The sequence below is a fragment of the Brugia malayi genome, assembly GCF_000002995.4.
Source record: "Brugia malayi strain FR3 genome assembly, contig: Bm_v4_Chr4_scaffold_001, whole genome shotgun sequence".
In the NCBI taxonomy this organism is placed as follows: Eukaryota; Metazoa; Nematoda; class Chromadorea; order Rhabditida; family Onchocercidae; genus Brugia; species Brugia malayi.
The window spans coordinates 4,928,309-4,955,585 of NW_025062478.1; the positions used below are offsets into that span (position 1 = coordinate 4,928,309).

Genomic DNA, 27,277 nt, shown 5'->3' on the forward strand with positions numbered 1-27,277 from the left:
GTTTAAAAGGACGAAGGGGTGAGTTTGAGGAGGAGGTAGGACAATTTGATCGGGAAGTGAGTGTCGGTAATGACATATTTTCAAGGGCGCCCTACAGCGCTCCTCTCTTTGATTTATAAATGCTGATTTAATGTTCAGCATCCACAACAATCTCACATTATAGTTATCTACTTCTTCTACTTCATAATTTTGCAGGTTAGACCGATTATTTGGAATTTGAGGAAGGACTGATGCAACAACAAATCTGATAGAAATTCAATCGACTCAACTAATTTCTTGTTTTGATGTGTTGCTAATATAATTACTAGATACTGTTTTGGTTCCACTGATCACTTAAGTTTTTCAAGTTCAAATTTTTAGGTTAGAATTTTACGGCAACTAACAAAATCGTTTTTGATGAAGTAGTATAGCACCTTGTTGAAATTAATTGCTTCGCCATATTTTTATGGCTTTCTGTTTTCCCAACTTTGTATCACTTGGTAGTCAAAACTCTCTCAATGTTTAGGTTTGGTTTTCGACCTTCAAATTTCAAATGCATAAAAATTTAATTTATAAGGAATTAAGAAGTGGCACCACTTTTCTAAATTGTTTTTATCCAAATTAGTTAAAACGCATGAAATTCGATAAGTTAATATTACGCGAAGTTAATATTAGTTGCTTGTTAACCGTGCAACAATTACTAACAATTATTAATTGCAAATACTTTTTTTTTATTAATTACTCACATAGTCTTTTATCAGATGCATCACCAGCCATTTTCCTTGATAATTTTTTGGTCCGGTTTTGTGGTAATGTTGGCATATTTCGAGCGATATCCTAGGGAAAAAGCATGAAGGAGAGGGGGGATGGAAATATAAATATGTCGTGAAGTTTGGAAGAGTAGAAATTTGAATTAAAAGGAGATTAGAGTACACAGTTGGTTTCATTCTGGAGCATCTACCTATCGAGATGAAATATTTCTTAGCAAATTTGATTAGTCCAGAAAAAAACGAGATGGAAGAAATTTATTCTGAAAAATAAAGGAACAAAACTGCAGATATTTTAAATTTAGGTTTTTAATTTTCCTTGTTAACCATATAAAAGCAATCATGCATGACTAAAAGGAATTTTCATGCAAAATCTTGATTTCTCAAATTTTTTTGGATTTCTTTAATTTTTTTTTTTCTTTTCTTTTTTATTCAAAAGTTATTCCATCAACAGTTTTCTTTTCTATTTTCTGCAGCACAGGTGTTGTTCGTTCTTCTTCCGGTGAAGATGGACAGGGTTTTGTATAAGGAGGCAAACGGGAAGAAAGAACAATTTACAGAAAGGAAATACTGATAAATGCCTTGATATGCTATCTTGATCAGGATGTATTTTGGTGTGATAATGACAGCTATTTTTTTATACACATTCGGCAAGCTGCTAACAGTTCTTTTTTCCAACGCAACAATATTTCATATTGCCTCCTTGATGCAGCATTATTTCCTTCTTTTTTTTGTTTTTTTTTTTTTTGTTTCTTTTTCTACAAATATTTGAAATTATTATAATCTTTAAAGAGTAACTAAAATTTCACGTAAATATGCTTCATTCAATGCGCTTTTTTTTCGGGCAGATACTTCCTATTATTCAAGAAGTTGTGGCTGATTTTTTAAATACAAAATAAAGTATGAAGAAGTAGCAATCATTTATTATTCAATTTTCAAATTTACAGTACAAATCAATGTTTTTTTGATGTATTACATATCAGAACAGCCATGCCAAAATGATTCTACAACGTTTGCATAACGACTGATTTGTCAAATCTCTACTACATTTTTCATCAAACAATGGTAGAAACTCAACCAATAGACGAACCTGACGATGTGTTGTAAAAGTTTGTCAGCTGTTCGTTTATTTGACGGATTCCACATTTTTCATTTCTTTTTTCTGAAGAAACTAAACTGTTAAACTTAAAACTATATGTGAAGCTCACCAACTTATCTTTTCGGCATTTACTTGAGTGATACTGGAAATACTTCTGCAAATATTTGCGTCATCATTTAGTTCTTCAACTTTCTTTCCTTCTCCAATTTATAGTTCTATTACGTATGACCTGGCCTACTACCTATTCAATTCATGCATATGTAATCTGTAAACATATCAAGTGCTTCATTACTTATTTTCTAGCTTTTTTAGGCGAAGTTCATATTTAGTGATAGATAGAACTAAATTTCAAAAAGAAACTCCCAGATCTCTTTTTTTTTCTTTTTTTTTTCTTTTTTTTGAAGTAATTTAAAAGACGAAATTCTTCATCTGACAAATTGTCAGCTCTAATTTCTGGTTTGAAAAAATGCTTGAAAATGGAAGTTTGATTGGTGATAAATAATTGTAGGAGCTTTTTGGAAGTGGCTTTCGCTCTACTGCACAATGATATTGTCATCATTATGCTCATTTTTGCCAAAGGTTGTCGTAGTAGAACCCGTTTTAGCAGTATTAGCAGGAAGGGGCCTTACAATTAAGGGCTTTTCTTTCATTCAGATTCAGTCTTCCGCTTCTGCTTCCCTCCCTTTCCTTCCTCTTTTTCTTACTTCATGCATCATTGCTATCCTTCCCAAGTAAGAGTTGTCGAATAAATTGGCCCATGCAACATTGGCCATTGGCCTTCATTTTTCCTTCACTTATGTATATAATCATTCCATCTACTGCAAAACTAACACTCGATTTGCATGATATATTTTTATATCTATAGGTGTATATCTGTACACCTATTAGAATTATGTGTCGATTACTATTTTGACTTTGTTGGGTAAGATGACAATTGGTTTTGGTCCACTGAGCAATCGAAGTAGCCTTTGAACTTTGATTTATTAGCTTGGAAACTAATATATGGGAATACTAAATGTTTATGATGTGACATTCATCTTTAAACTATCCGATTAAATCCACGAACATTCTGTTGACAGCAGGCGATCATCGATCTTAAACAGTGTGATTACCTTATGTTTTTTTAATGAAACTTTTTAAGTGCAAATCCGTTACTTTTTCTTATTTTTTCTAGATTTCATAATTCTGAAAATTTAGCACTAAATAGAATTATTAGAATCCTAATAAGCGAGATCCTTTGTTTTAGATGCAAATTTTAATCTGTAATAATTTCTCGACAACCAAATTCCTCCTTGTAATAGATCCAAATTTTTAATAAGATTTACATTTCTGAAACTTCTTTTAATCTACCCAAGCATTAAAATATGCTTCTGTTGTAATTTACTGCATGGTTACTTTTTATCCATTCATAATTTCTGGATTTTAATTTTCCTGTGCATCTTTTTCTTGCACCGTTTACGTCACTTTACTTTGCTTGTATTACTTTTCATATTTAGCTGTGATTTTGGAACTTATCCTTAAAATCAACAAAGAGAGAGAGGAGAAGAGAGACAAAGGCAGTTAAGTCGAGTAAGGTATCAACTTCGAAAAATTGAGTTGTTTTATTTATGACTAGTGAGAACGTTCGAAATGTTATGTCTTTTAGCCTTCAAGGCAATGTGATTGTTAAGGAAGTGAAATTCGAATTTTATCGACCGTAGAGATTTATTAACATTTTGAAATGGAAGTATAGTTTAGAAATAAGAATAAAAGTAAATTTGAATATAATTTTTACGGAAAGGAAGATAGGAATTGTCATAGTGAGCAAATTTTTCCCACTTGATTGCATTGAGTGGCATAATGGAAGCACTAGTACAGTAAATACGACTTGTGCTACATGAAAAAGGCGGCAGGTACTTGCGAAAGGTTAGGAGAACAAAGGTGAAGTGGAATTGTGAAAACACTCTTGAGAAATTAACTCCTCGTTTTGTTTTTTTTTTTTTTTTTTTTTTTTTTTTCACAATGATGGGAAAGAGTAGGAGAGGAGAAGGGGAAAAGCGTGAGATGTGCTTCTCATTTTCAATGATTTCAGTTAGGTGAATAATGCTTTTAACTCTTCACAGTAGTAGTAGTATAGTAGTTTGCCATATTTACCTGTACCTTTTCTCTATTTCCGATTCGCAATACTCTTTGCTCTATGTTGCACAGTGCAATAGTAAATGTGGTGGTCCCTTGAGGAAGCCAGTGCAGAAATCGTCGGATCGTCCATACGTCTCCAACGAATGTTTGCCGAAGCATTCACCTTATGAGGGTCATTTCCTGATTAAAGCTCGATGACCAATGCTATCACGTATAGCTCTTGGTTTCTCTCTTATTTATTGCCTATCCTAAATTATGCCATTCACATTTGGTTTTCTTTTTTTGGTGTCGTTATCTTCTCAGTGTGGTATTATTTTTTAAAGATAATAAATAATATAGGTTAAAATAACATTTTTTTTTTTAGGTGGGATAATCAGGAATCCTCCATCGTTGTTTCTAAGTCTTTTAATTTCATTCACTACCATTTCTGTAGAGGTTCTATCTAATATTCATTATACTTTTATTGTGAAATAATGGAAAGAACTGTGTATAATCATTCATTCAGCTTCTTAGGAGTAATTACGCAAAGGAAAAAATTTAATTCTGTTTAATGAATAGGTTATCAAGATTACCAGTGAAAATTTAGAAGGCAGTAACTTTTCCATAGTTTTATTGATTCATAATGGGAAGAAGGTGATAGGTGCGATTATCTATCTGGTAAGGAACGACGGAATCACTAAAAGCGTTATTAATGCCAACAGCAAGAAAGAGGAGTGAAGTGATTTGAGGTACTAGGAAGGAAAGTGTTGATGTGTAAATTAATGATTAAAAAGCTGGCTAGTGCTGAAATGATTTGAACTGAATTCATTTTATTTGTTCAATACAGTTTGTGTAATAGCTTTTCTAACTGTTTCTAAATCCTTAAAACTAGCAAACATTTTAATTAAATATATACATTTGGACCGTGTGTGTATGTGTGTGTGTGTGTGTGTGTGTGTGTGTGTGTGTGTGTGTGTGTGTGTATGTATGTGTATGTATATGTGTAGGCGTTCAGTTTTCCTTTTTTTTATCAACTATGGATCCAATTACTACTCGGAATTCTTGCTTGAAACACTTCTCTTTCTAGCATCATTCGTTGATTTCAGATGATTATCATGAACGTATATACACACGTATATAGATAATGTATGTACACTTTTAGAAGTAATACTGAAATAAGGAGGATTAGTTCAAAAAGGTTTGCCTCCTGATTGATTATCAGCATTTGAGATTGACATAAAAAAGCTAAAGAATGGATAGGAAGAGAAAGGAAAGTATAGAAGAAGTATAGAAGAAAGTTTTATGGATTTAATCAAGTAGAAAGCGAAAATGCAAGCACCCTTGCACATAATCATGTTCAGGATTCATTCATTTTGTCAAGTTTCTGCCATAAAAAATGTCTGATTTTGCTTTCTAAAGTTTATGTGGAACATTAGCAGATACAACCATTAAATTTAATTAAAGCAGAAATTGAAATAGAGGCAATCTTATCTGAATATATAGGTTATTCCTCCACTAAGGAACTTCTTGTCCAGGATGAAAGAAAACTTATAGAATGATTTTTATTTAAATTCTGTCTAAAGAAAGAATTTTTAAAATTAATTAGTTTAATGATTAAATGAATGATTTAAATTGCACTCAAAAATTTGCCTCGAACTTAATACAAAGTTCATTCATGTACGTAAATCTCTAATCTCAGTGAAAGCTTGTCGAATTGTTCCCTAATTTAGTTATTCTTCCATTGGTTATATCTGTCCGAGTACTTTTAGTGATATTAGTGATTAGAAAAAGGCTTGAAGAACTTCCTCTAGAATCGATTTTTCCAAGGAATAAATTTTGTAAGCAGCACTTCAGAGGTAGTAGTGAAGTGCAACAGTAAAAAAATTTGTTCGCGAATTTCAGCAATTTAATCGAATCAAAGATCAAAATCGGATTTTGACAAGTCCTACATCATTCTGAGGTATGTTTAAATTATTCTTGCCGTTTTATCGGTTCTTATCTTCTTTGATCTGATCCGCAGGCTTTCCAATGCGGAACATTGTCTATGATACAATACTAACTTCTTTCCAAAGATATTCAGATTGATAGCAATGTACTGTTGTCATTTCTGTCCTCTTATTTATTTTTGTTTCCCAAAAGTCAAATTTTTGACAAGGTTATGGTAAAAATTCATTACGTTCTACAAGAAGGAAAACGAGAGAACTAAATATAAAGTTCCATTAAGGAGTGGAAATGACATTCGGAGAGATGTCACTCCACATATTTGTTTCTGGAAAGACTGCTAGTTAATTTTGCCTTAGGAAAAAATCTTTCAATATTAATTTATGTTATCTTGCAAAACCTTGAACTTTAACCTCAAGTTTTATTTCACATAATATTTGATTTGTATGAAGTTAATTAAGAAAAAAAGTCGAGTGCAATGAAGAAGAAATGAACTCACTGAAATTAGATGAGAAAAAATGAGAAAACACCGGCAATCTGAGCTATAACATACACCTGATTATAAAATTTTCCTTATGGTAGTATAGATTGTAAAACTTTCTTTTAGCTGAAAATTTAATTATCACTAACGATTTTTGATAAAATTTCAAGAACATTTAAAAAAATCAATGCTCATTATCAAGGAATATATGTTATGCTTACTAAATTTCAATGATGCTATGAAAATCTGTGCTTGCTAGGTCAAAACTCATATTCAGAAGTAAGCACTTGCTAAATTGTAACTGTTTTAAGCAGCTTTATAAAATTGGTGTCCAATTAAAGGCTGGAAAAGGTCTCTACTTTCAGTTTTACTAGCATTGAATCCCGATGTATTTAACCTCCTTTACGAACTGATATTTATGGTACTATTTTTGAACTGTTTTGAGCATCTTATCAAAACTTGCATTTAAATGCTTGCAATATTCGCCACTGAGAAGTGTTTGCTTTGTATGTATGCGTCTGTGTGTGTGTGTGTGTGTGTCTGTGTGTGTGTGTGTGTCTGTGTGTGTGTGTGTGTGTGTGTGTGTGTGTGTGTGTGTGTGTGTGTGTGTGTGTGTGTGTGTGTGTCTGTGTGTGTGTGTGTGTGTGTGTGTGTGTGTGTGTGTGTGTGTGTGTGTGTGTGTGTGTGTGTGTGTGTGTGTGTGTGTGCACATGTTATATTGATGAAGAGTTTGCGAATAGATGCCCAACAGAAATTCCTATTTTACGAACTACACATGCATTTACTACACTATGTTTCAGTTATATGGAGTGTGATTGACATAAGATGGAAGAAAATAAAATTTACCCGCCCTTCCTCTCCTTCCCCTCAGCGATTGTGGATGGACTGCCCTACCCGGATTACATTACTCGTTAAATGCAGACTCAATGTTTCAGCCTTAATTCTTTCTTCACTTGTGTAATAGCATTATATCAGTCATTTTTAGTCTCTGCTCTCATTGATTCACTTGAAATGAACCAAATATATTCCCGGTAGATTTGAGTTTTGAGCATTCTCATGTCTACAATTATTAGGATGTGAATTTTTTTATTCTTCATTTTTAGATGCTCAAACTTATGGTTCTCTTTTTTTTGATTCTTAAGACACATTAAAGATTAGTGATTGTTGTTGACTGAAATTTTATTTCCTTTCAAATTGTCTTTGTTTACGCCATGAAATCAGTAGAGCGAGCAAATTGGCGGCTATTTTGCATATTTATATATTCCTTCTCTCGTCAAATTCGACTGCACAATTCATCACGGTGACATTTGAGCGTTATTTAATCTTATGTCATTCACGAATCAGTCTAATCAACGAATAGATTGAACAAAACGGTTTGATATTGTCTTGAGAGGTTATCAGTGAAACAGTCCTACTGCCTCACTTTTCAGTACTATTTGTTTAGAAAAGATTTATGTATAGGGATTAGAATTCATCTTCACTTTCCTCCCAAATTTTATCAGTGCAAATGTTTCAATTAAAGGATTAGCCGTGATTTCCATTTGTTTTATCTTCAAATCATGCTTAATTTGTTTTCAGTATAGTTCAGGTCTCTGTTTTAAATACACTGATTGAAGAGAAGAAGCTAAGTGTGACTTCACAATCATTTCTTTTCATTATTTGGGAGTGATTCCTCAGTTTCTAGACGATGCATATTTCATAAAATATGTCTAAATGCATGAATTTTCAACTTGTCGCTTACTGTGTCATGCATTGAGGCACTTTTCATGCGTGCATGCATGAATTAATACGATAGCTTCGCTAATGCAATACATTATGTAACGTGTTATAAAGTCATTTCGTATAGTTGTATTGAAGCGTTAAAGTTTTGCCTCAAAAAATTGTTTTCTTTGCTCCATTGAATGTTTTGCGGTTGAGCGTGTCGTTTGCGTTTTTCCTGGAAAAATTCCTAAGTTAAAAAATTTTTTTGTTTTTTCAGGAAATGTTCACATGCCACAACAAATTTTTGGTTTGTTATTCGTGGACAAATCAAACAATAGAGAGAAAGGAAACGAAAAAAAGAAAACAATGATTTCAGATTTTTTCTTTTTTCTTGTTTTTGACAGGAAGACGGAAAGTAAGAAGCTGAAAAACATTGTATGTTAGGGAGAAACAGAATGCATAAAGTAAGCTTTAAATACGCAAACAGTTTAACACTTTTACCAACCTTTTTGGGCACGATAAATCTAAGTAATTATTCAATAAAATAGTTCGCTTTCAGTACATCTTGATGAAATAGTGATTAAGGAATGAATGGAGAACAAAAAATATACTTTCTTTAAACTTTAATTTAAAATTTTTAATCAGTCATGCATGACTGTTTGGTTCACAGAATTATACCATCTTTACGAAAGATATACTTAATAATGTGTCTATTGTTAGATCCATTTAACAAAAAACTTCTGGCAATATAATTAACGAAAAAAAAAAAAAAAAACTTCTGGATATTTCAATGTTTAGTTTGAAAATTAATAATAAACTCGCCATCTTTTCTTGAATTGGTATCCAGATGTAATTCTATCCTAGTTGTAGAGCTTTGAAAATCTGCTCCTATCATGTCCGTTCTTTCTTCAACTATTAAGGCTAATAAGTTTTTGTTAGGCATCAATGCAAAGCTTTTTCTTTCGTTAATCCATTATTCGTTAAAAAAAAAAAAAACGGCAAATGCATTCATTAACCTTAACGATGGTTGAAACTGGCAAATATTTGGATCCATTTCTTCTTATTTGTTCATTTGAATTTTTGGATGGATTTGTTGAAGAGGAATAGATTCAATTTCAAAACACTATGATCATTTTTCCATTCTTTTTCACTACTTTTTTATTTCTTGTTCTTTCTTTTAATTTTAATTGTATATAGTGAATTGAATTCATTCATTTATATGACAAGAAAAGAACGTATGCTGTCATCTCATGGCAGATGTTGCATGAATTACTTTTTTTAATCTTCGAAGATGAAAAATTCAAAAATTTTCACCATTTATTGGATTCGTTCCAGCAGTAACTCCTTCTTATCTCTTTTTTATGTAATCCCAGCTGTTCCTTGTCAATTAGTTTCTTCGAATCAAAATATGAAAAAAGAAAAAAAAAATCAAACTGATACGTGTTTCAGTGGTGCGAATGTTTTACGTTATTAAATTGCTGGATCTCACGTATTTGTTATATACCATTCCTTTTTCAGTTTAATTCTACTGCTTTACGGGATTTTTTAGGATCGTAAAAGTGATATCAGTTTTCTCTCATTCAACCATTATCCTGCATGTGGTAGGGTATTCATTCAAATTTTTGTGTGGAACAAAGTAAACTGGAAGGACGTGAATAATCACCAGTCACGTAAACATGCTGTTTTCTCAATTAGTTTATGTTGCTGTATTAATATTACTATGTGCATTATTAGATGTATATTGCGTGAAATCTTCTAATGCTTACGAGAAGAGCAATAACAGTAGTGGTCTGAAAACATTTGTGGTTAGTAAATTTTTTGCAATTGCAGACGTTTCGTGGTGCAAGTGCAGGCGTGTATGCGCATCGTCATACGGGTTTTGCTAGCAACAGAGTAAATTTGAAGAGCGTGAAGAGTCATCATCTTCATCCACATTATTCTCTTTAATTTGTGAATCTTTAAATCTGAAAAACTTTCGACTTTTTGAAATATTGGATACAAAACAGGGTAAGAAAGAGCGGAAATGCTCGGTAAATTAGTGAACAAATTCAAGAAACATTCACTGCAAGAGGAAATAACAAGCAATACTGCTTCACTCGGGTCTGCTCCTAATAATGTTAATCTTGGAATTAATAGAACAACGGCAACAGTGCCAACTGGAGTTATAGTACCACTACTTCAGCAACCAAGTCGTCGAAGTGCTCGAATAAGTGCACTTTATGAGGTTTTTTTCCTTTTTTTTTTCGTATTATTTTATTTTATTTTATTTTATTTATTATTATTATTATTTTATTTTATTTTTTTTAATATTTTTACACATCTGACCTGAAATGTACCTGAGACATTCAGGACAATACTGCATTGGTGATGATTGACTCGGGAACCGAATCAGATGACGATGAATTAGAACAGCTTGATTCAAGTAAGTTTTTGGATTAAATAATCGACACTGTTATCAAAGTGTTAAGTAATAGAGGTGCATACAATTAATAATGTTGTGGCACTTTTTTTTTTCTTTTTTAATAAGATTACCTTGTCTACATTATTTAATTATCAGAATACAGGAGTGTTAAGAAAGTAATTACTATACACTCTATTGACAGTATGCAGCAGAATTCGAAAACTAATCGTATTGTTTTAAAATCAGTTTTATTATCGTCCAAAGTAAGTTGAAGAGAAAAATGGACAGTTGGAGACGATAGAATAGTTATGATGCAAGTAAAATAAAGTGAACTTGGGAAATAGCTTTTAAATAGTTATTACACCTTTTCCGTTTCTCCTTCATACCTCTTCTAATCAATTGCTTCGATTGAAATATAAATAAATGTAGTAGGGTGATAAAAGAGGACTCGAGACTGTTTATTCCTATTAAAATGTAGTAATAATGTATAGAGCATTTGTGTAATTTGACTCGTTCAGAAACATTATTGACTTAATGATAATTGATAATTTCATATTTGTGCTGCTCAACTTTTAAATTTGCACTCGTAACAGTCATTTTAAATTTGAAAATTTTGAATTCAGTACTTTTTCATGCATGAAAATGACATATAGGAGATAAATAAAACCTTCAGTTATTGAGTAATTTTCAAGTCTTCATTTTCTCCAACATTTTATTCATCCATATGTGCTCTTAATCGTCTTGATTACTTGGTTTGTTGGTAAATATAGCGAAAGAGATGGAATGAATGATTATTTAGTTAATGCAAATTTCACTAGATTTGATGCAATCATTTGATGAACAGTTACTTTGAACTTCTGGAAATCACTTACAATCATAGGTTTAATTAGATTAACGATGCAGTGGCTGATATTGGAAATCATTAAGGTGCCCAACGGATGAGAGGTTTTCATAGTTTCAGATTGTTTTTTTTTTTTCTTTCTTTATACAAATTAGGCGACTTCCAATGAATGATTAGTTGAAGCATAAATGTTTGTATGTTTGTGTAATGAAAATGTTGAAACTAAAAAGAAATTAAAGCATTTCAGATCTTTCATGAATTGTGCTTTGCTTTAATAGCTTGCTTAAAAATTTACATATTGCTGCTATTAATTATGGCAACATCTGTCGATGATAGTATTTTCACTGTTGCTGTTACTGAAGTATGACATTTGGAAAAGAATGCTCAATCTTTTTATCCAGGAACCTTCTTTAATTTGTCCACTATCGTTTAGTAATATTCCTGTCTCTTTTTTCTTCATTCTCTTTTCTCTTTTTTTTGTAATTATTTTATCGAAAAAAACTTGCAGATCTGAACAGAGCGCCTTCAACGGATATAATGGGAAGCAGTCCACCAAATCTGACCAGCTCACCGCCTCTAGCTAGTGAATTCGAAACAGATAGGTTTGTTTAAGTTTGTTTTTTTCTAATGATAGTTAATTTTGTCATTAAAATTCTGGAAAGTTAGGAAAAGCCGCTTCTTGCTGACAGTAATTTTCGGTGCGATTTACTGGGTTTACTGGAGCAAATACCGATTTGATATTAAGTCAAGAAATCATAACTTGCTTTTTTATTTTAAATTTCTTGTTATCTTCGGGAAAACGGATGTAATCTTTCCATTATTTTTAAGAGTTTTTCTTTTCTTTTTTTTTTTAATTAAATATTTCGTGTGGTGAAAGAAAAAATCAAAGGCAAACAGAAAGAAAGAGAGCAGAAGTAAATTTTTATGAATAAAATGTGTCTAGCTGGACAGAAAGCATTTTCACCGCCTTTATATGCAGAATTCGAAGCCTATTTACTTCGAGTGCTCTAGATGAAGGCGGTGAAGAATTGTTATTTTCTTCAAACCGAGGTTAATTTCCTTCAAGAAATCTCCATGTAGCAAGTGCTATCTCCGATACTAGTAAATATTGTTCATCATGTGTAACTAGACAAACTGATGTACTTTTCTGCATGATTTTTGTCATAAACTGCGTCGTAAAAACTAAAAAAATTTGTGGGTTATTTTATTGTTCCAAGTTTATGTTCAGTTAATTCATGAGTAGTTTTGTTTCAATTACCTATACTTTCTGTGGAAAATGAAACTTGTGCACTGATGGAAAATTCTTATACAGTATACAAATCCACTTTAATCGATACTGATAATCCTGACGTGATCTGTTAAGGTTGAAGCGGATTATCGCCTAATAAGGAATAATAAGTAATTTAATTTTATGAAACAATCCTTTTTATTTTTTGCATACACAACATAGCTAATAAACTAGTTAATTCGAAAGAAATGAAATGCTATAGATCAAATGAATTGATTTAACCTTCTCTAACAAAAAGGATTCGAGACTTATACTAAGAGAAAGGAAACTTTCCTGTTATTTGTTGATTTCGACCATTAAATTTGTTTTACTTGCAAGTAACATTTTCATTCGATACTCTTTTCTGAAAGTTTATATTGAGGGAAACTTTTTGCATTTTACATATTTTTTACTTTCATTGTCCGTTAATTAACTTTATTAAAGAAGAAAGCAAGAAGATTATGTGTAATAAATTGTTGATATTAATTGTTGTTGTAGAGTAGTAGTGGTAATAATAATCGTTGTGAGATATATATTATTAATCATGATAATGATAACAGCAATCATGGTAAGTTTCTGATCATTAAACTGTATTTCATTATTGAGAGGTTGGTTTCATTTCTAGTAGTTGCTGCAAAAGTAAATATTGAAAATGATCGGAATTAAATAGCATAGGAGAAGTATTGATAATGGTACAATGTATTCATGGTTATCCTTTTTTATTTACTCTAGTATTGAGTCCATTTGCGCCACATTTCAGACTGGATAATATTGTTGATTGGTTAAAGTAATTTTACATTCCTATTGAACTGTCATTATCGTTCTGATGGATGGTTGTTGAGTTATTGTTGATGGCAATTAGTACATCGATAAGAAAGACAGACAATTTTCTTTACCTTCTCTATAGATGGGGAAAAGAGTACAAATGGCATTTAGAATGGACGAATTCTAATTTAAACTTGTGTCTATCATCGAGTGATATTAATGAGTGAGACATAATAATTGAAAGTAATGATGTAGAATTAAATGTGTCCTAAGAGCATGACATCGGGTGCCATTAAATGAGAAAAAAATTCTGACAAAGTCACCTAAATATTGTTCAACCGTGAATACATTGTACCATTATCATTACTTCTCTTATGCTATTTAATTCCGATCATCTTCGTTATTCACTTCTGCAACAACTACTATAAATGAAACCAACCTGTCATTAATGCAATACAGTTTAATGATTAGAAATTTATCATGATTGTTGTTATCAGTATTAACTTACTCATATTTTCTTCCAAAAGCCTTAATCTTACATTTATCTTTTTCAAGCAGAACCCTAGAGATTATATTAGTGTTATTATCAGCCTGTCTTTCTTCCTTATCAATCTTATAGCTTTTTTTTTTGTTGTTGCTGTAAATGTTGCAAGTTTTAAAAATGAAACAGAATGACCAACCCATCAATTAACGATTCATACTATATGATATAATACTGCACTGTACGAGATTCACGTAAACCCGGTTTTGGCAAGGACTCTTCCGGGAAATAGGTGTAGATTTCTTCTCTTCTTTGCTTTTAAATTCTGAACTGTGAATGCATCTGAAGCAGTAGATGTTTGTAATTACATTTAATTATTGAGAGGCAAAAGATGTTCATCTTGAGAAATGGAAAGGGCCAGTAAGAGAGAAAAAGACTGTGAAAAGAACAATTGAAAGAAAAAATAAATGGTTGAAAGAGAATGGAAAAGGTCTGAGACGAGAAAGAAAGAATAGATAAAACAGTGTGGTAATTGGATGACGCAGTTGGGATGGTGTAGCAAAAAGGGGCAGTGAACATTGGAAGGTTATGCGTTATTAATTTTATTTACGCATTGAGAACCAAATAGCCAACTTTTACATTTCGTTGTTGTTGTGACTATGACAGTGGGTTGCATGAAAGATTCACAGGGCGGTAATGGTAAGTGTAATGGAACTTACGGCACAAACCTGAAAATGCACTGAGATTACCTCTCGAAATTTGAATATTCGGAGGGAGTAGTTTGATACCTTTACAAGAGAGGAGAAAAATAAAAAACAAGTGACGTAGACATACATTAATATCACTTGATTGGTTAATTTATTTAATGATTACTTGAAAGAGGGTCACATGATGTGTGGGTCATTAATAATTCAATATTTGGAATAGTGCTATGCATCCTCTTCTAGGCTTATTTAAAGCATTCTGCATACGTGTAGTTTTATGAATATAGGGGAAGGATGAAATAGCAGTGCGGAAGAGATTTTCGACTGAAAAGAAAGATGTTAACGGATTGTTTACATTGGTTCTTTACTAGATTTAACGAATGGGTTTATTCTTTTAAATTTCCTTTCCAATTTTTGAGGATATATGGACGTATTTGGGATTCTTACAGGATTATTCCCGAATTTCAATTAGTACATTTGCACTAGATATCAATACAATTTGCTTTGATGAGAAAAATTTATTTTTCAAATTCATTGGATTATGAGACAGATTTGTTTGAACTTTGTTTGCAGTAAGCATTAATCGGCTCTTCCAGCAGGAAAGTTAGAAAATGTAATGAGAGAGTGATGGCGGTGTTTGTACGGAGACTGAATACACCATTCAGTACAGCAGCATTACGAATATAATTGAAACAGGTTATTTCCACTATCCCACTGATGATGTTTTGATTGAGGTTTTGGAATGTTAAGCTAAAAAAAGCATTTTTAATCAGTGGCAAAAAGGGGATTAATGACAAAGGAAGAAAAAATATGGATGACAGCAGGACTGTCCCAGTGTTCCATTGACACTACACGTGTTGTTCTACATGGCCTTTTTTATCACCGTATTGATCATAAAATTGAAGTAGTAGTTAGTAAAGCTTTTGTATTCTCTAGCGCTTACTGTTATAATAATAATAATTATTATTGTTATTATTAATCATTAATAATCATTATTCTTACTGTTTTTGTTACTGTTAATTACTATTGCCCATCGAAACCGTTCTTTCATTTTGCTGATTGCTAGATATTGCTGCAGAATAAAGAAGAGGATTTCAGCATGATAACTGATAAGTTTAAAATGAAAAAAGACCAGAAATCGTGATGGTTTCACTTTGCTAATACAAGTATGATAAGTTTAAAGTTGCTTTCTTTTCATCTTTGATCATTATCGAGATGAAATCATCAGGAATTGATTTGAAGTTGCTAAGTTCTAATTCTCTTGCTGCTACTTAATTGCTGGTTAAATAAACCTTTTTATGACCCTACATTTGAAATGAATGGATTGTATATGATAAGTAATGGGGAGAGTAATACTTGTTTATCACATCATTTGCAACATTTTCATTTCGTCACTTCGATGCAAGTTATCTCGGACTGACTGTGAGTGCCATCATAACTAGCCAAATTTGTTGATGAGTCGTTCTCTTATATGCAAAGACCTTGTTAATCGTATTCCTGATATGTGTTTCAGTCTGTCCCGGTTACAGAAAGTGCAGAAAAAAAAAGTACTGAATAAAGTAAGCTGAAATGAAAGAAGTAAGTCTTTTCAGAAAAAGTCATCTATTCAACCGAGAAGTATAGTTTTGCTACTTCAATTTTGAATTTGGATTCTAGATATAAAAGCGATTTCTTTTGTTTTTATATGAAGTTTTTTGTGAAAATTTGCCCGAGTCAGATGATTTTTACCCGTGGAAGAAACCATAAAAATGGATTAAGTAGAATGGTCTAAGACAAACGTAAATTGCAAACCATAAGTTTAAGTGTGAATATGTCTGAAAACGAGTCGGGGATTCGTATGCAAATATATAAAATGAACGGTGATACTTGTGTCAGCTTTATTGTAGCAGACAAGATAATTAATGACTTGTCAATTTTGCATATGTGAGAAGGAAATAAGGGTTTAAATTAATCCTGAACATTCCAGTAGTTAGCAATGTAGGAAGATTGTCAGTTTATGAAGCCAATACACTTTTCAATGATGCAAATAAACACGGAGATAATGGTTGGATGGGTGAGGGAGGAAGAAGTCGATCGGGTTGATAATGTTAATGGTGCATTAATGATTCTTTCACATTCGTTCATTTTCGTCATTCTTATGGTGCGGTAGTAATATCTACTCTCACATATAGTAACTGCCTTCTTCACTTATTATACTGAATTGATGTTTTAATGCAAACTGTGTTAATTTATATGTGGTCAACATATAGTTTCGGAATTATTCAGGCCACATTATGGATAATTTTGTTATAACATCGAACTTATTTGATAGTTTAATAAGTGATAAATTGCTTGCCTTAAAAGAATAAGTTTTTAATCTTCTCTTCCTTCATAAAAAAATGTATGCTCATGTTTGATGCTATGAAATATTATTATTAGACTTCAGTTGTGCAAGTTACCAGTAAACAAATCTATTGCTTATAAATTGAAATTTCAGTATACTTAGGATTATTACAGCAGGAATTCATATTCATATCTGTGATAGTAACTTGATGTGATGTATTAGTGCTTCTTCAAACAACCTCACTGATACCGTCTGTGATTAAGAAAAAAGAAATTTCTGTTTGACAGGTATTAACTGACGAAGGAAGTAGGTACAAGGATAAGAGAATGGACATTTGTGTTGCTGGTGAAGAGACAAATTTCTCGCATCAGTAATTTTTCGAAGAAAGGTTTTTCGATGTGTATACATATATATATATATATATATGTGTTTTGTATTAGGAGCTCTAGTTAAGTGAAAATAGAGAAGGAGGAAGAGTATCTCTTCTGGTTATTTCTTTCACTTCTCCTTTACTTCCCACTTTTCACCAATTTTTTAGGCCTTTTTTGCACAGCATTCGTATTCAAGGAAGGAAAGAAGATTAGTAATGAAGACGAGAAAAGATAGGAACCTTTAGTATATAGTGTGATGCAAAGGCTCTCATCACTTGGTTAAAGGGTTTCAGCCTTTGGGGACCTAATTAGGGTGGTTTTCTCTCGGAAAACACATTAGTTATGCGTGGGAGAACTAGTAATAGGCTTGAGATTGGATTGGAATAGATAGATAAATAGATAGATGTGGCTGGTCGTTGAATAATTAGATAGATGACTGACTTTCTGTCGTCGCCATCGTCCATTTATAGCAAAAAGTCAGAAAGCTAAGCTCAAATAAGCGTGAAATTAGATCTAGCTTTGGTTGTCGTTTCGTTTTTCAGCTCTCCTGCAATCTCTTAATTTCGCATAACAGACTCGGATTTATGCTATACTTTGTTTACTACATATCCCCCTATTCCTATATTTCCTTGACATTTCTTCGGATAGTGATAAATATAATGGACAGCATTTTTTTTATGCGGATAAAGAATTTTTTCACCTGAAATTCACCTGAATTTTTCACACGCTTGTATTTGTTTTTACGAAATTCGAAATTTCCAGATAACTAGAGAATTAAACGATATCTTCGAGGACGAAACTGTCTTTTAGAACAGCAAGAAAGAGCAACCGCACTCAGCAAAGTTAAATCAGTTCTTGTCTTTCATCCGCACTACTTCTTATCTCCCAACAGTATGCTGGCTTTTTTCTGCATAGCAACACGTACGGAACTTTTGGTCTTGGCGGTCTTCTTTGATGGCACTCCTTTCCCATTTGATATATTACTAACAGTTTAATTTTTATTTCCAATTGGACACGCCTAATGCTTACATAAATGAATTAAAAAGAAAGTTCTTTACATTCGAGTTCTGTTGAGCATCTGTCTAGGGCTAGTTAATAATAGATTTACCTGGTCCACTGTGAAATTCCTAACATTGTGGCAAACAGTTCTTTTTTTTAACATGTCTTAACTATAAGGGAGTTGCGTATTAGTCAAAAGATTGGTTCATTGAACAATTTAAATTCATTCTTGTTATCACTTGATCCAATTCAATTCAATTGTAAGGAAAAAAGGAGTAAAGTTTACACTCCAGGAAGGAATTAGTTAGTATGGGAATTGCTTTTTATCTAAATTGAATTTAACCTGCACATATGTAATCATTTCTTATTGCTGCAAATTAACGAACCATTAAAATACCTATTTATCATTTGCGAAGAGCATAATTTTACCCTTAATTATCCTTCGTTATACCGATGAAGAATTTATACCTTCATTTATAATACTTTCTAGTTTTCTATGAGCATTTTCTTTGTTAAAATAAACTAAAAAAAATTATTTCTTTTAAATTTGGAATATATTTTTTTTTGAAATTCATCATTTTTTTCTTGATTTCATGTCTTTTTTCATAAGAAAATAGCTCTCCTTGTATGCTTTGACATTTCTTAACACTTCTTAATAAAATCCAATAATAAGCTAAAACGTTCAGAATTCTTTACTTTTATGGATTTTTTTGCATGATATTCTACTTTGGTAAGCCTCCGATAATCGTCTTTGGAAATGGAATAAGTAAGAGACATATCCATTTTGTAACAAAAAAAAAAAGCAAATCTCTAAAACGGATTTTCTCCAGCCGTGCTTCATTTTTTAAGTACTTTCTGCATGATTTGTTTTCACTTTTTAGACTCCAACTTATCCGTTTCTCCTCTTCCTGCTCGGATCTTATATTTTCTTCCCAACAATAAGCGGGGATCGTTTTATCTTGCAAACAGTGGTAGGACTAACTGGCAATCTCTTAGGAAAATAATCACAATAAAGTTATGATATTATTATTGTTAACACCTTTTTCCATATACTTGAAAGGAATTTTAGGTCTCACTTCCCCTTGGAATCTTTTACTTTTGAACTGTGAGAACTTCAAATGTCAGAATTGTTCTTTAAAATTAATGTACTTAACCGTTTTCAAATTCCACCCGAATTCTTGTAGCCGATTTATATATATATATATTTTTTTTATTTCATATTTGAATGACTTTTTTAAGGGGGAAAAGATTAGGAATTTAACGTAGTAAGAAGAAAGGCATAAAATGAATTCATAAAATTGAAATCGGGTTAAATCGCTGTCATGAAACCGGCTTTTTGCAAATTTTGCGCTTAGTCTTCATGCTAATTATTCATATGCATTGTATTTTGTAAAAAAAGCTGTTTGAAAAATTAATTTTTTAAATTTCCTGCAGCTGGGACAGTACAGGCTGTGAATCTGGTATTGTGTTGCACGACAGAAGTAGTGAAATCAGCGAAGCATCACAAGATAATATTTTGGACGAACTTATAAGGGGTACTAATTGGTAAGTTTATCACCCTTTTTCCAGTTATTTCCAGATTTCTCTCTAGAAATTTTAAAATATTGTTTAAGCATTCATCATTTTTATGTTTTGCTGTTGATTAATTGGAATGCTCATAACTACTTATAAATAATAAAACTATGTTCAGTATTAAGGCACTGAAAAATGAAAAAAAAAAAAGTGTATATGTGAAATAATTTGTAGAAAGATAAAAACCACCTTTACGAATGCAAACTATTTATCTGATAAGAGTTTTCATATTTTTATCATGTTAAATTAGAAATGAAATTTGGGTCTCTAATGCTACATTTTTTGATATACTACACCATTAAAATACTTTTTTTTTTTTTTTTTCTGAATAAGGAAAATAGTAAAAATATGTTAGTTGAATAGTTTTCAAAAGCAACAATCTATATATAATTCGTACGGTAGCCATCTTCTAACTGAAATGAGATTTTCACTATCATTGTGTTGTTCTGGCTGAATCACATTTTGATGGAGCGTTTATATCCACTAATGATTTGATGAGGAGATAATTTCTGACAAATAAGCTTCAACTAATATTTCAAAGCTCCTGTCTTCACTCTTACGTGGACAGAGTAATATCGATGATTGGAAGGGAATAGTTATATTTGTCCAGCCAATTATTAAAATGAAAATTGAAATAGATTAAATGAAGAGAACAGTTTTGAATGAAAGAAACTAATTTGGAGAAATTAGTGCGTTTTTCAATTGCCAAAGAGCAGTTTAATGAATTTTATCGACTTTCTTATCACATGCTTTTTCAAGTCAAATTCATTTCGACATTTATCCAGTAACGATGACATTTTTTGCATGAGTTAAGGGAAGGGAAAAAATAATACCAAATTACAGGGAAAAGGAATCAATAGTAATCGAGCATTTTCTCCATGCATCAATTGTTGTTGTGAATTCCATCAGAAGTACTGCTGCTGTTCTTTATACTTGGCAATTTTAATTTTCTTTTTAAATTTCCACTTTTGGATTTAGTGAATAGTTTTTGGCAATTCATTGCTTTTAGCAGTAATCAGAATTGGGAGAAAAACGTCAAGGGGAAATACCTGTTCATGCATTATGACGATTAAAATTTGATTGCCTCTTGGGTCCCTCCTTCATCTCTAATCTAGTTTCCGTACTACGATGAGGAAATCAATGAATTAGTTTGGAGTTGTATACGATCTATTAGATCGTCCTTCACACATCGATACCATCCAGGTCATAGCACTCTTTACTCTTTCCTTAGGAATATTTGACGATGTCTACCTATACCATACTATTTGGATTTGTGTGTCACAGATGCCTTAAAACTGATTCTTAAAAGCGATGATATTTCATTTTGATTTGATTTTCATCCAGTTGATATTTTGGAAGTGAGTATCTGTTGGTGGACATAAATATGCAACTGATACGAGATCAAAGAGATATTCACTTAGTTTGTACGCAGAAGAAGGAGAAATTTTTGAATGAAGTAGATTTTTGAAATAGGCTTTAAAGTCTACTAAATTTTGAAATTAAAAGAAAATAAAGAGATGAGGAGAATTAGACATAAAACGTGTGGATTATATTACTGATACTTTTTGGTTAGCTAGAATAAAAGAAAAGGATTAATTGAAATTCACGCTAGAGTTTAATCTTTCATGGAAATGAAGCAAAAAAAAAATTAATGGATCACTATTAATTTTTCAACGAATTGTAAAATAAATCTGCTGAAAGATTTCATTTCAGTTAAAAAATTTTGATAATTACATTTAAAGATGCTGTAGAATAATTTAATTTAATGGTTGGAACTTTCGGAAGCTCATTTAAATTTACAATGATAAAAAATATATGGTTTTGTCAAGACATCAATAACTGATGGCCTTGCAACAAGTTTTGTTTTTTTTTTTTTTTTCGAAGCTTTTGAATTATATATTTCCAGTATCACATCAACAGCAACAACAATGTCTTTGATGAATGCGGGTAAAATTAATGAAGATATTGTAAGTACGAATGGATCTAACAATGCTGACTCAGGGAAAGCTGAAACGGGAGCATTCCGTCCAGTTACTAGAAGACGTTACACTCAGAATGAATCGAATCAGGTGAGTAACTATTTGGCATATATTTATCAATTATTTTTGCTGTTGTGAAGTGTACTGCTTCTTGCAATGTATCTAATGGAAGATATAATTTCTTCGTTTTCTCGTATATATACATATATATATATATATATATATATATATATATATATATATATATATATATATATATATTAGTTAGATTTATATTTGCGACTATATATATATAGACTTATATATATATATATATATATACTTATATTTTTATGTAGACTTATATATATATATTTCCAGATATTTGCGGAAAATCATACTTTGAATATTATATTTTAGCAGTGCTATCTTTTAAGAATTCAAGAGTAAAATGAGTTCATAAATGTTGGTATCTTATCAGAACTTATCTCCGACAGTTTTACGAGTTTCATTATGATCCGTATGCATTATATGACATTAAGAAAATCAAAATTAGATTCTCTAAAGATATGTATTGTTATATCTTGTACTTCGAACCTACCGGCGTCCTTTCTTTTTCCTTGTAAACTACGCACAGCAGGTGGTGGTAGTGGTTTAGATGGTAATGGGTAGTAGATGGTTACATTTTGTGACAATTGACAGACCATTCTAAGGTTGTATCCTGTTTATTCGGTAGTCATCATCCGCTTCAAAATTGCCATTCAACATAAAATGTCATCCATCTCCCATTGTGGTGCATATAGAGTAGCCTACTGAATGTTATGAAATTTGATGAATAATTTTTGAAAAAAGAAAAGGCTTTGAACGACCGAAAATTTAAAAGGCAATTTTGACTTAAAAAATTGGAATTGCTTCGGCAAATGCTGCAAACTCATTCCTAAAAAATTGGTTTTTAATATCTTATCAAAATCATTTCTGCTTGTCATTGTTATGATTCTTACTGAAAGCAAGTAATTTTTTTTTTTCTTTTTTTTTTTTTCAAGTATTATAAAAGGCTCTAAAGCACGATGTTTTATGCATTCTGGACGACCTAATTAATATAGCAAAAAAAAAAAAAAAATAACTTGAAAAAAATTATAAAAGGTTTCGAATATTTGTTTGAACGTTTCGAATATTTGTTTGTTCCTGTTGACGTACCACCTCACAGAATCATGTCCCAAACTTCGAATTCTATATCATCTAATCCTACCCAAGTTGTGACTTTTTCTTTGTATTAGGCTATGTTTTTAGCTTTCTCTATTAGCTTAAAATGTGTCACATTCTTAGAAAACTGCAGGGCTCATCTCTCTAGTAACATATGGCCGATACTTCAAGCTTAAAGTATTTGTACTTTTAGTTTACTGTATGTATCAGAAAACTAAATGATAGTTTTTCTAATAGTTTCCAATAATTTTCGTTCTTTTTTTTTAAATCACATAGTGTTGATAATTTTTATTGCCGGTAGCAGTGGCTTGTCTGGTTTTAGACTCTTTCAGTTTGAATTTATAAAAATGGCATTATTGAACTGTGCTATCTCTCGTTGATAGTCGTTAATCATTGCTTGTCCTTTAATTTTTCAATTTCAAATTTCATTTCTTCTTTCAACCATTGGGTTTTACGAAATAGGCACTGATCTATAGGTGCAAGTAATAAAAATTTTATCTTTGAAAAAAAAATTTGAACCACTAAAATTTTTCTTCTCCTTTTCAGTCTATAAAATATTTATAAATTTGATTTTTCCTTGTCTCACAATACATTTTTTATTTAATTCAGAAGAAAATAGGTAATATCACATTCTAACATTGGTTGGATCGTGATTAAAAGAGGTTAATTGTCAAGAGACAATAATTACAAATTTAGGCATAAAAAGGTTCCCAAGAAACAAGTCGTTTAATTGGAATCAGTGGATTATCACTTTCATATTGCATCTAAATGCTTTGATTATTTTGCACCGCGGTACGGAATCTCATTGGCCGGATCATGAAACAAAAATAGGACATAGTAATGTATGGAGCAGTGTACTCATCCAGTTTCTCTATTCATCACTACTATTATTGTTGACAAATATACTTTAATTTTCCATAATTAAAGTATGAATAACAAATTGTAATTATTCACTGCCGGCGATATTAACATTCTGCCTTTTATGTGAAGTAATAAAGCATCTAACTACTTAATTCATTTCTTTGTAATTTGCATATGATATTTATTATTTTATATTACAAAAAATTGGAGTTTCCACGACTATCAGAATAATATCGCCGGCAGTGAATAATTACAATTTGTTACTTCATATAAGAGTAATTTTTCTCACCTTCACCAATTTTGTTTCTTTTTCTTATTCTTTTCTCATCAATATCATTTTCATTTTTATAGTAAACTTTGGATCTGGAAAAATGAATAAATTATTTCAAAATTAGGTTTTTTTTTTAACTGGATTTGGCAGTCTTTTAATAATTATATTGGAAGCTAAAAAGTGAGAAAGAAAAAGGAATATATATAATAACAAATTGATGAGAACATTGCGTTTCGGGGAATTTATTAAATCCAAAAGTTTAATTTTAAGATAAGTAATTCTAAATAATTTAGGAGTCTGGAACGATGAGTGACAAAAATATTGCACTCGATTTGATGTTTAACGATCATCACCAGTCACAATCACAACAACAAGTAGTAACCCATGGAATAATTGGGGAGAAACGTCGATACGAAAGTATAGCAACGAAATTTCGTTTTGGTCGTGAAACTACCAAATCACCGTCCTCTCCGATTGCAATGCGACTTCGTAGTTACAATAGTAAGTTACCAGTTATAAACAGATAGCATATGGTCGTTCGCAAGCAGAAAACTGTTCTCTACCGTACTGCGCTGTGAAGGCGAGTCATCTGTTATTGTCGTCACAATATATTAATGTTATATATGTTATGTTCTATGTTTTGAAAGAACGAGACGATGTGTTATCTTTGGTCAAATAGATCCAAGCAAGACTATACTGAATGATGGTTATATGAGTGAGTAGATGTATATGAAATATGTTTGCGCATATTCCCATTTAAAGTGCTGTTATATGTTACACGATCGTCTACTACTTCTTTTCTTTCTTATTTTTTCTATGGTATTTTAAAGAATTTTTGGTGATGAATATGGGGAAGTGGTGTACAAGTTGCAATATCGATGCGAAATGAATTCAATAATTTACTAGTATCTGAAATATAAGTAATGCTACAGGCAGTGGCAATGGTGACAATTCACGTGAGACACTTGTTGCGGCACGTCGACAACCGGTCAAAGTGATTATTCATAATCCAGGTGTTCGACGTTCATCTCTAGCTTCTACAGCAGCCAACTATCACCATCATCAGCAGTCGAATAAAACAGATTCCGCTAATGAACTTGATGCGTTGCCCGCGCATCCACTGAAACGTGGTCGTATGATCAGCAGCGGTCGACCATCGCTGGATTTCGAAAAAATGCGAGAGGTTGGTAGTTTACTAAAATATCTGAACCGAAATATAAAAATAAATGTATTTAGACTGGATCTAAACTTATGGACTTTGAAATGATAATGGAATTAATAGAATTAAGTTAAAATTTGTCAGTGCTAATTATTCTCTTTTTTTTTCTAATACATTTCATTCTAGTGCAGACCTTAATTTGTACCGATAATGCTTGCAATATAGTTGGTATGCAGAACGAACTTATATCTGTCTAAGGAATAGTTGATAATCTTTTTTCTGTTCCGAAATTGGAGTATAATCTTTTATCTTCTTGTTTTAATCATTTTAGAGATGATTGGAAGACTACATTTCATCGTTAACTCGTGTATTTGGATAAATAGCTAAATATAAATTGTGATAAGAGGAATATAAATAGGACAAGGAGAGAGAAGGACAAACTGAATGTTCTGATTGATTGTTGATCTGTTTGATGGCTTAAGTCTCAAAACAAATATATTCGGAGTTGAAGAAAATTATAAAATTTTGCTTCAAAAATCATTCTGTTTGCTCCAATAGCTGTTTCATATGTCACACAATCATTTCATTCTCATCGTTCAATTTCAGCGCTTAGTAGTAAGCAATGTTTGTGGCATTGGATCTCAAGAATTCGTCGATTCAGCGATGGGTAATAGTGATAAAGACATCGAAAAACGAAAAGTAAGCGTCTTATTTAGCGAGTTTTGTTGTTATTATTATTTTTTTATTATTATTATTATTTGAACACCTTAGAACTATCTACTTTAAAATCTTAAACTTTTCATCTTTTCATATTAAATTTTTTATGACGATCTTATGGGTAATTCAGTTAAATTTGGTGATTACGCTGGACTGACTGATCTGCACTTCCTGTAGTGATAGACATTGGGTAGAACCTTTCTACTACTTCTTGTGGCTTTCTTTACTTTATCCTCGTTATTAATTATCTTGCACCATGCATTCTGCTACATTTTTACTTTTTTTTACAACTGATATCCATTAGGATAATTGTGGTCATTCTGTCGTACCCGGAGGTTGTTGTGCCGCCATATTTTCATATTATATCTGTGTTTACAGAATTTCGATATTTTTAAATAATTCCATTCCTTTTTTTTTTTTGTTTTTTTTCTTCATCATTATGCTTCATTTTATTCAAAAAACTGATATTTTGCAGCAGGATTGGGCGTTGACAACTTTTACCTCAGGCGGACGTCGCTGTCCACAGCACCAACAGGTGCGCTGCCAACAAACCGATTGCACATTCCGACCCGTCGATTGTGACGGTACACAAACGGGTGGTGGTGGTGGTGGTGGTGGTAGTAATAGTAGTAGTAATGGTGACCAGTGATTTGGCACACTGTGACTTCAGGCTCAGGTGAACCAGGCAAACAACCTTCTGTTTTGCTCTTTCTGTCTCTTCCTCTGTCTCTATTTCTGATGTTTTTGTTGAAAACTGAAAAAAAAAAAAAAAACTTTTGTTTGTTTATTTGTTTCATCACTTATTTTCTGTTTTCCAACTAAAATCTTGAGAAATCTAAATTTTTGACTGAAAAGTTACGCGTTGACATAGATGGATGGAGAGATAAAAGCATCTTTGCATACAGGCACAAATTAGCAATTACTGTAAGGAAGTATTTTTGTTGTTATTTTTACTAATTATCGTTTATTATCTTTTTATTTATTCATTTATTAAATTTTTAAATAGTTGGAACATTTGTCATTGTTAACATTATTTTCTTGAAGTTGTATTTTTCGTGGATTATATTTCTTTTTATTCCTCATCAGACAATAAGTTTTCAGGATATTCCTATCCAGATGGTAGGTATAAGTTTTTTTTTTCCGATAGTAAAACATACATTTGGGCACAATTTTTCTATTATCGACTTAAATCGGAAGATCGCTTTTGATTAGCTAGTGCATTGGATCACTGAGAACTTGGAGTCTTTTCAGGAAAAATGCAAAATTATTTGCGTAACCAAATTTTCATTTATAATTTGTATCAGGGTAATGCATTTTTC

General features: G+C 31.6%; 1 protein-coding gene and 1 non-coding gene across 2 annotated transcripts; both read left to right on the forward strand.

The window, feature by feature from the left end:
• Positions 1–10,088: 10,088 nt before the first annotated feature.
• On the forward strand, positions 10,089–26,607 carry Bm4502 (Uncharacterized protein; the record flags this gene model as incomplete). Its single annotated transcript, XM_001902036.2, has 9 exons — positions 10,089–10,289; positions 10,415–10,487; positions 11,816–11,909; positions 19,652–19,762; positions 21,696–21,858; positions 24,376–24,583; positions 25,015–25,265; positions 25,848–25,940; positions 26,434–26,607. The coding sequence occupies 9 exons, from the start codon at positions 10,089–10,091 to the stop codon at positions 26,605–26,607; spliced, it is 1,368 nt and encodes a 455-aa protein (XP_001902071.2).
• Positions 15,716–15,752, forward strand: Bm16876. Its single transcript, XR_006228125.1, has one exon. It is a non-coding gene; the product is annotated as a small nucleolar RNA Bm16876 (small nucleolar RNA).
• Positions 26,608–27,277: the final 670 nt, after the last annotated feature.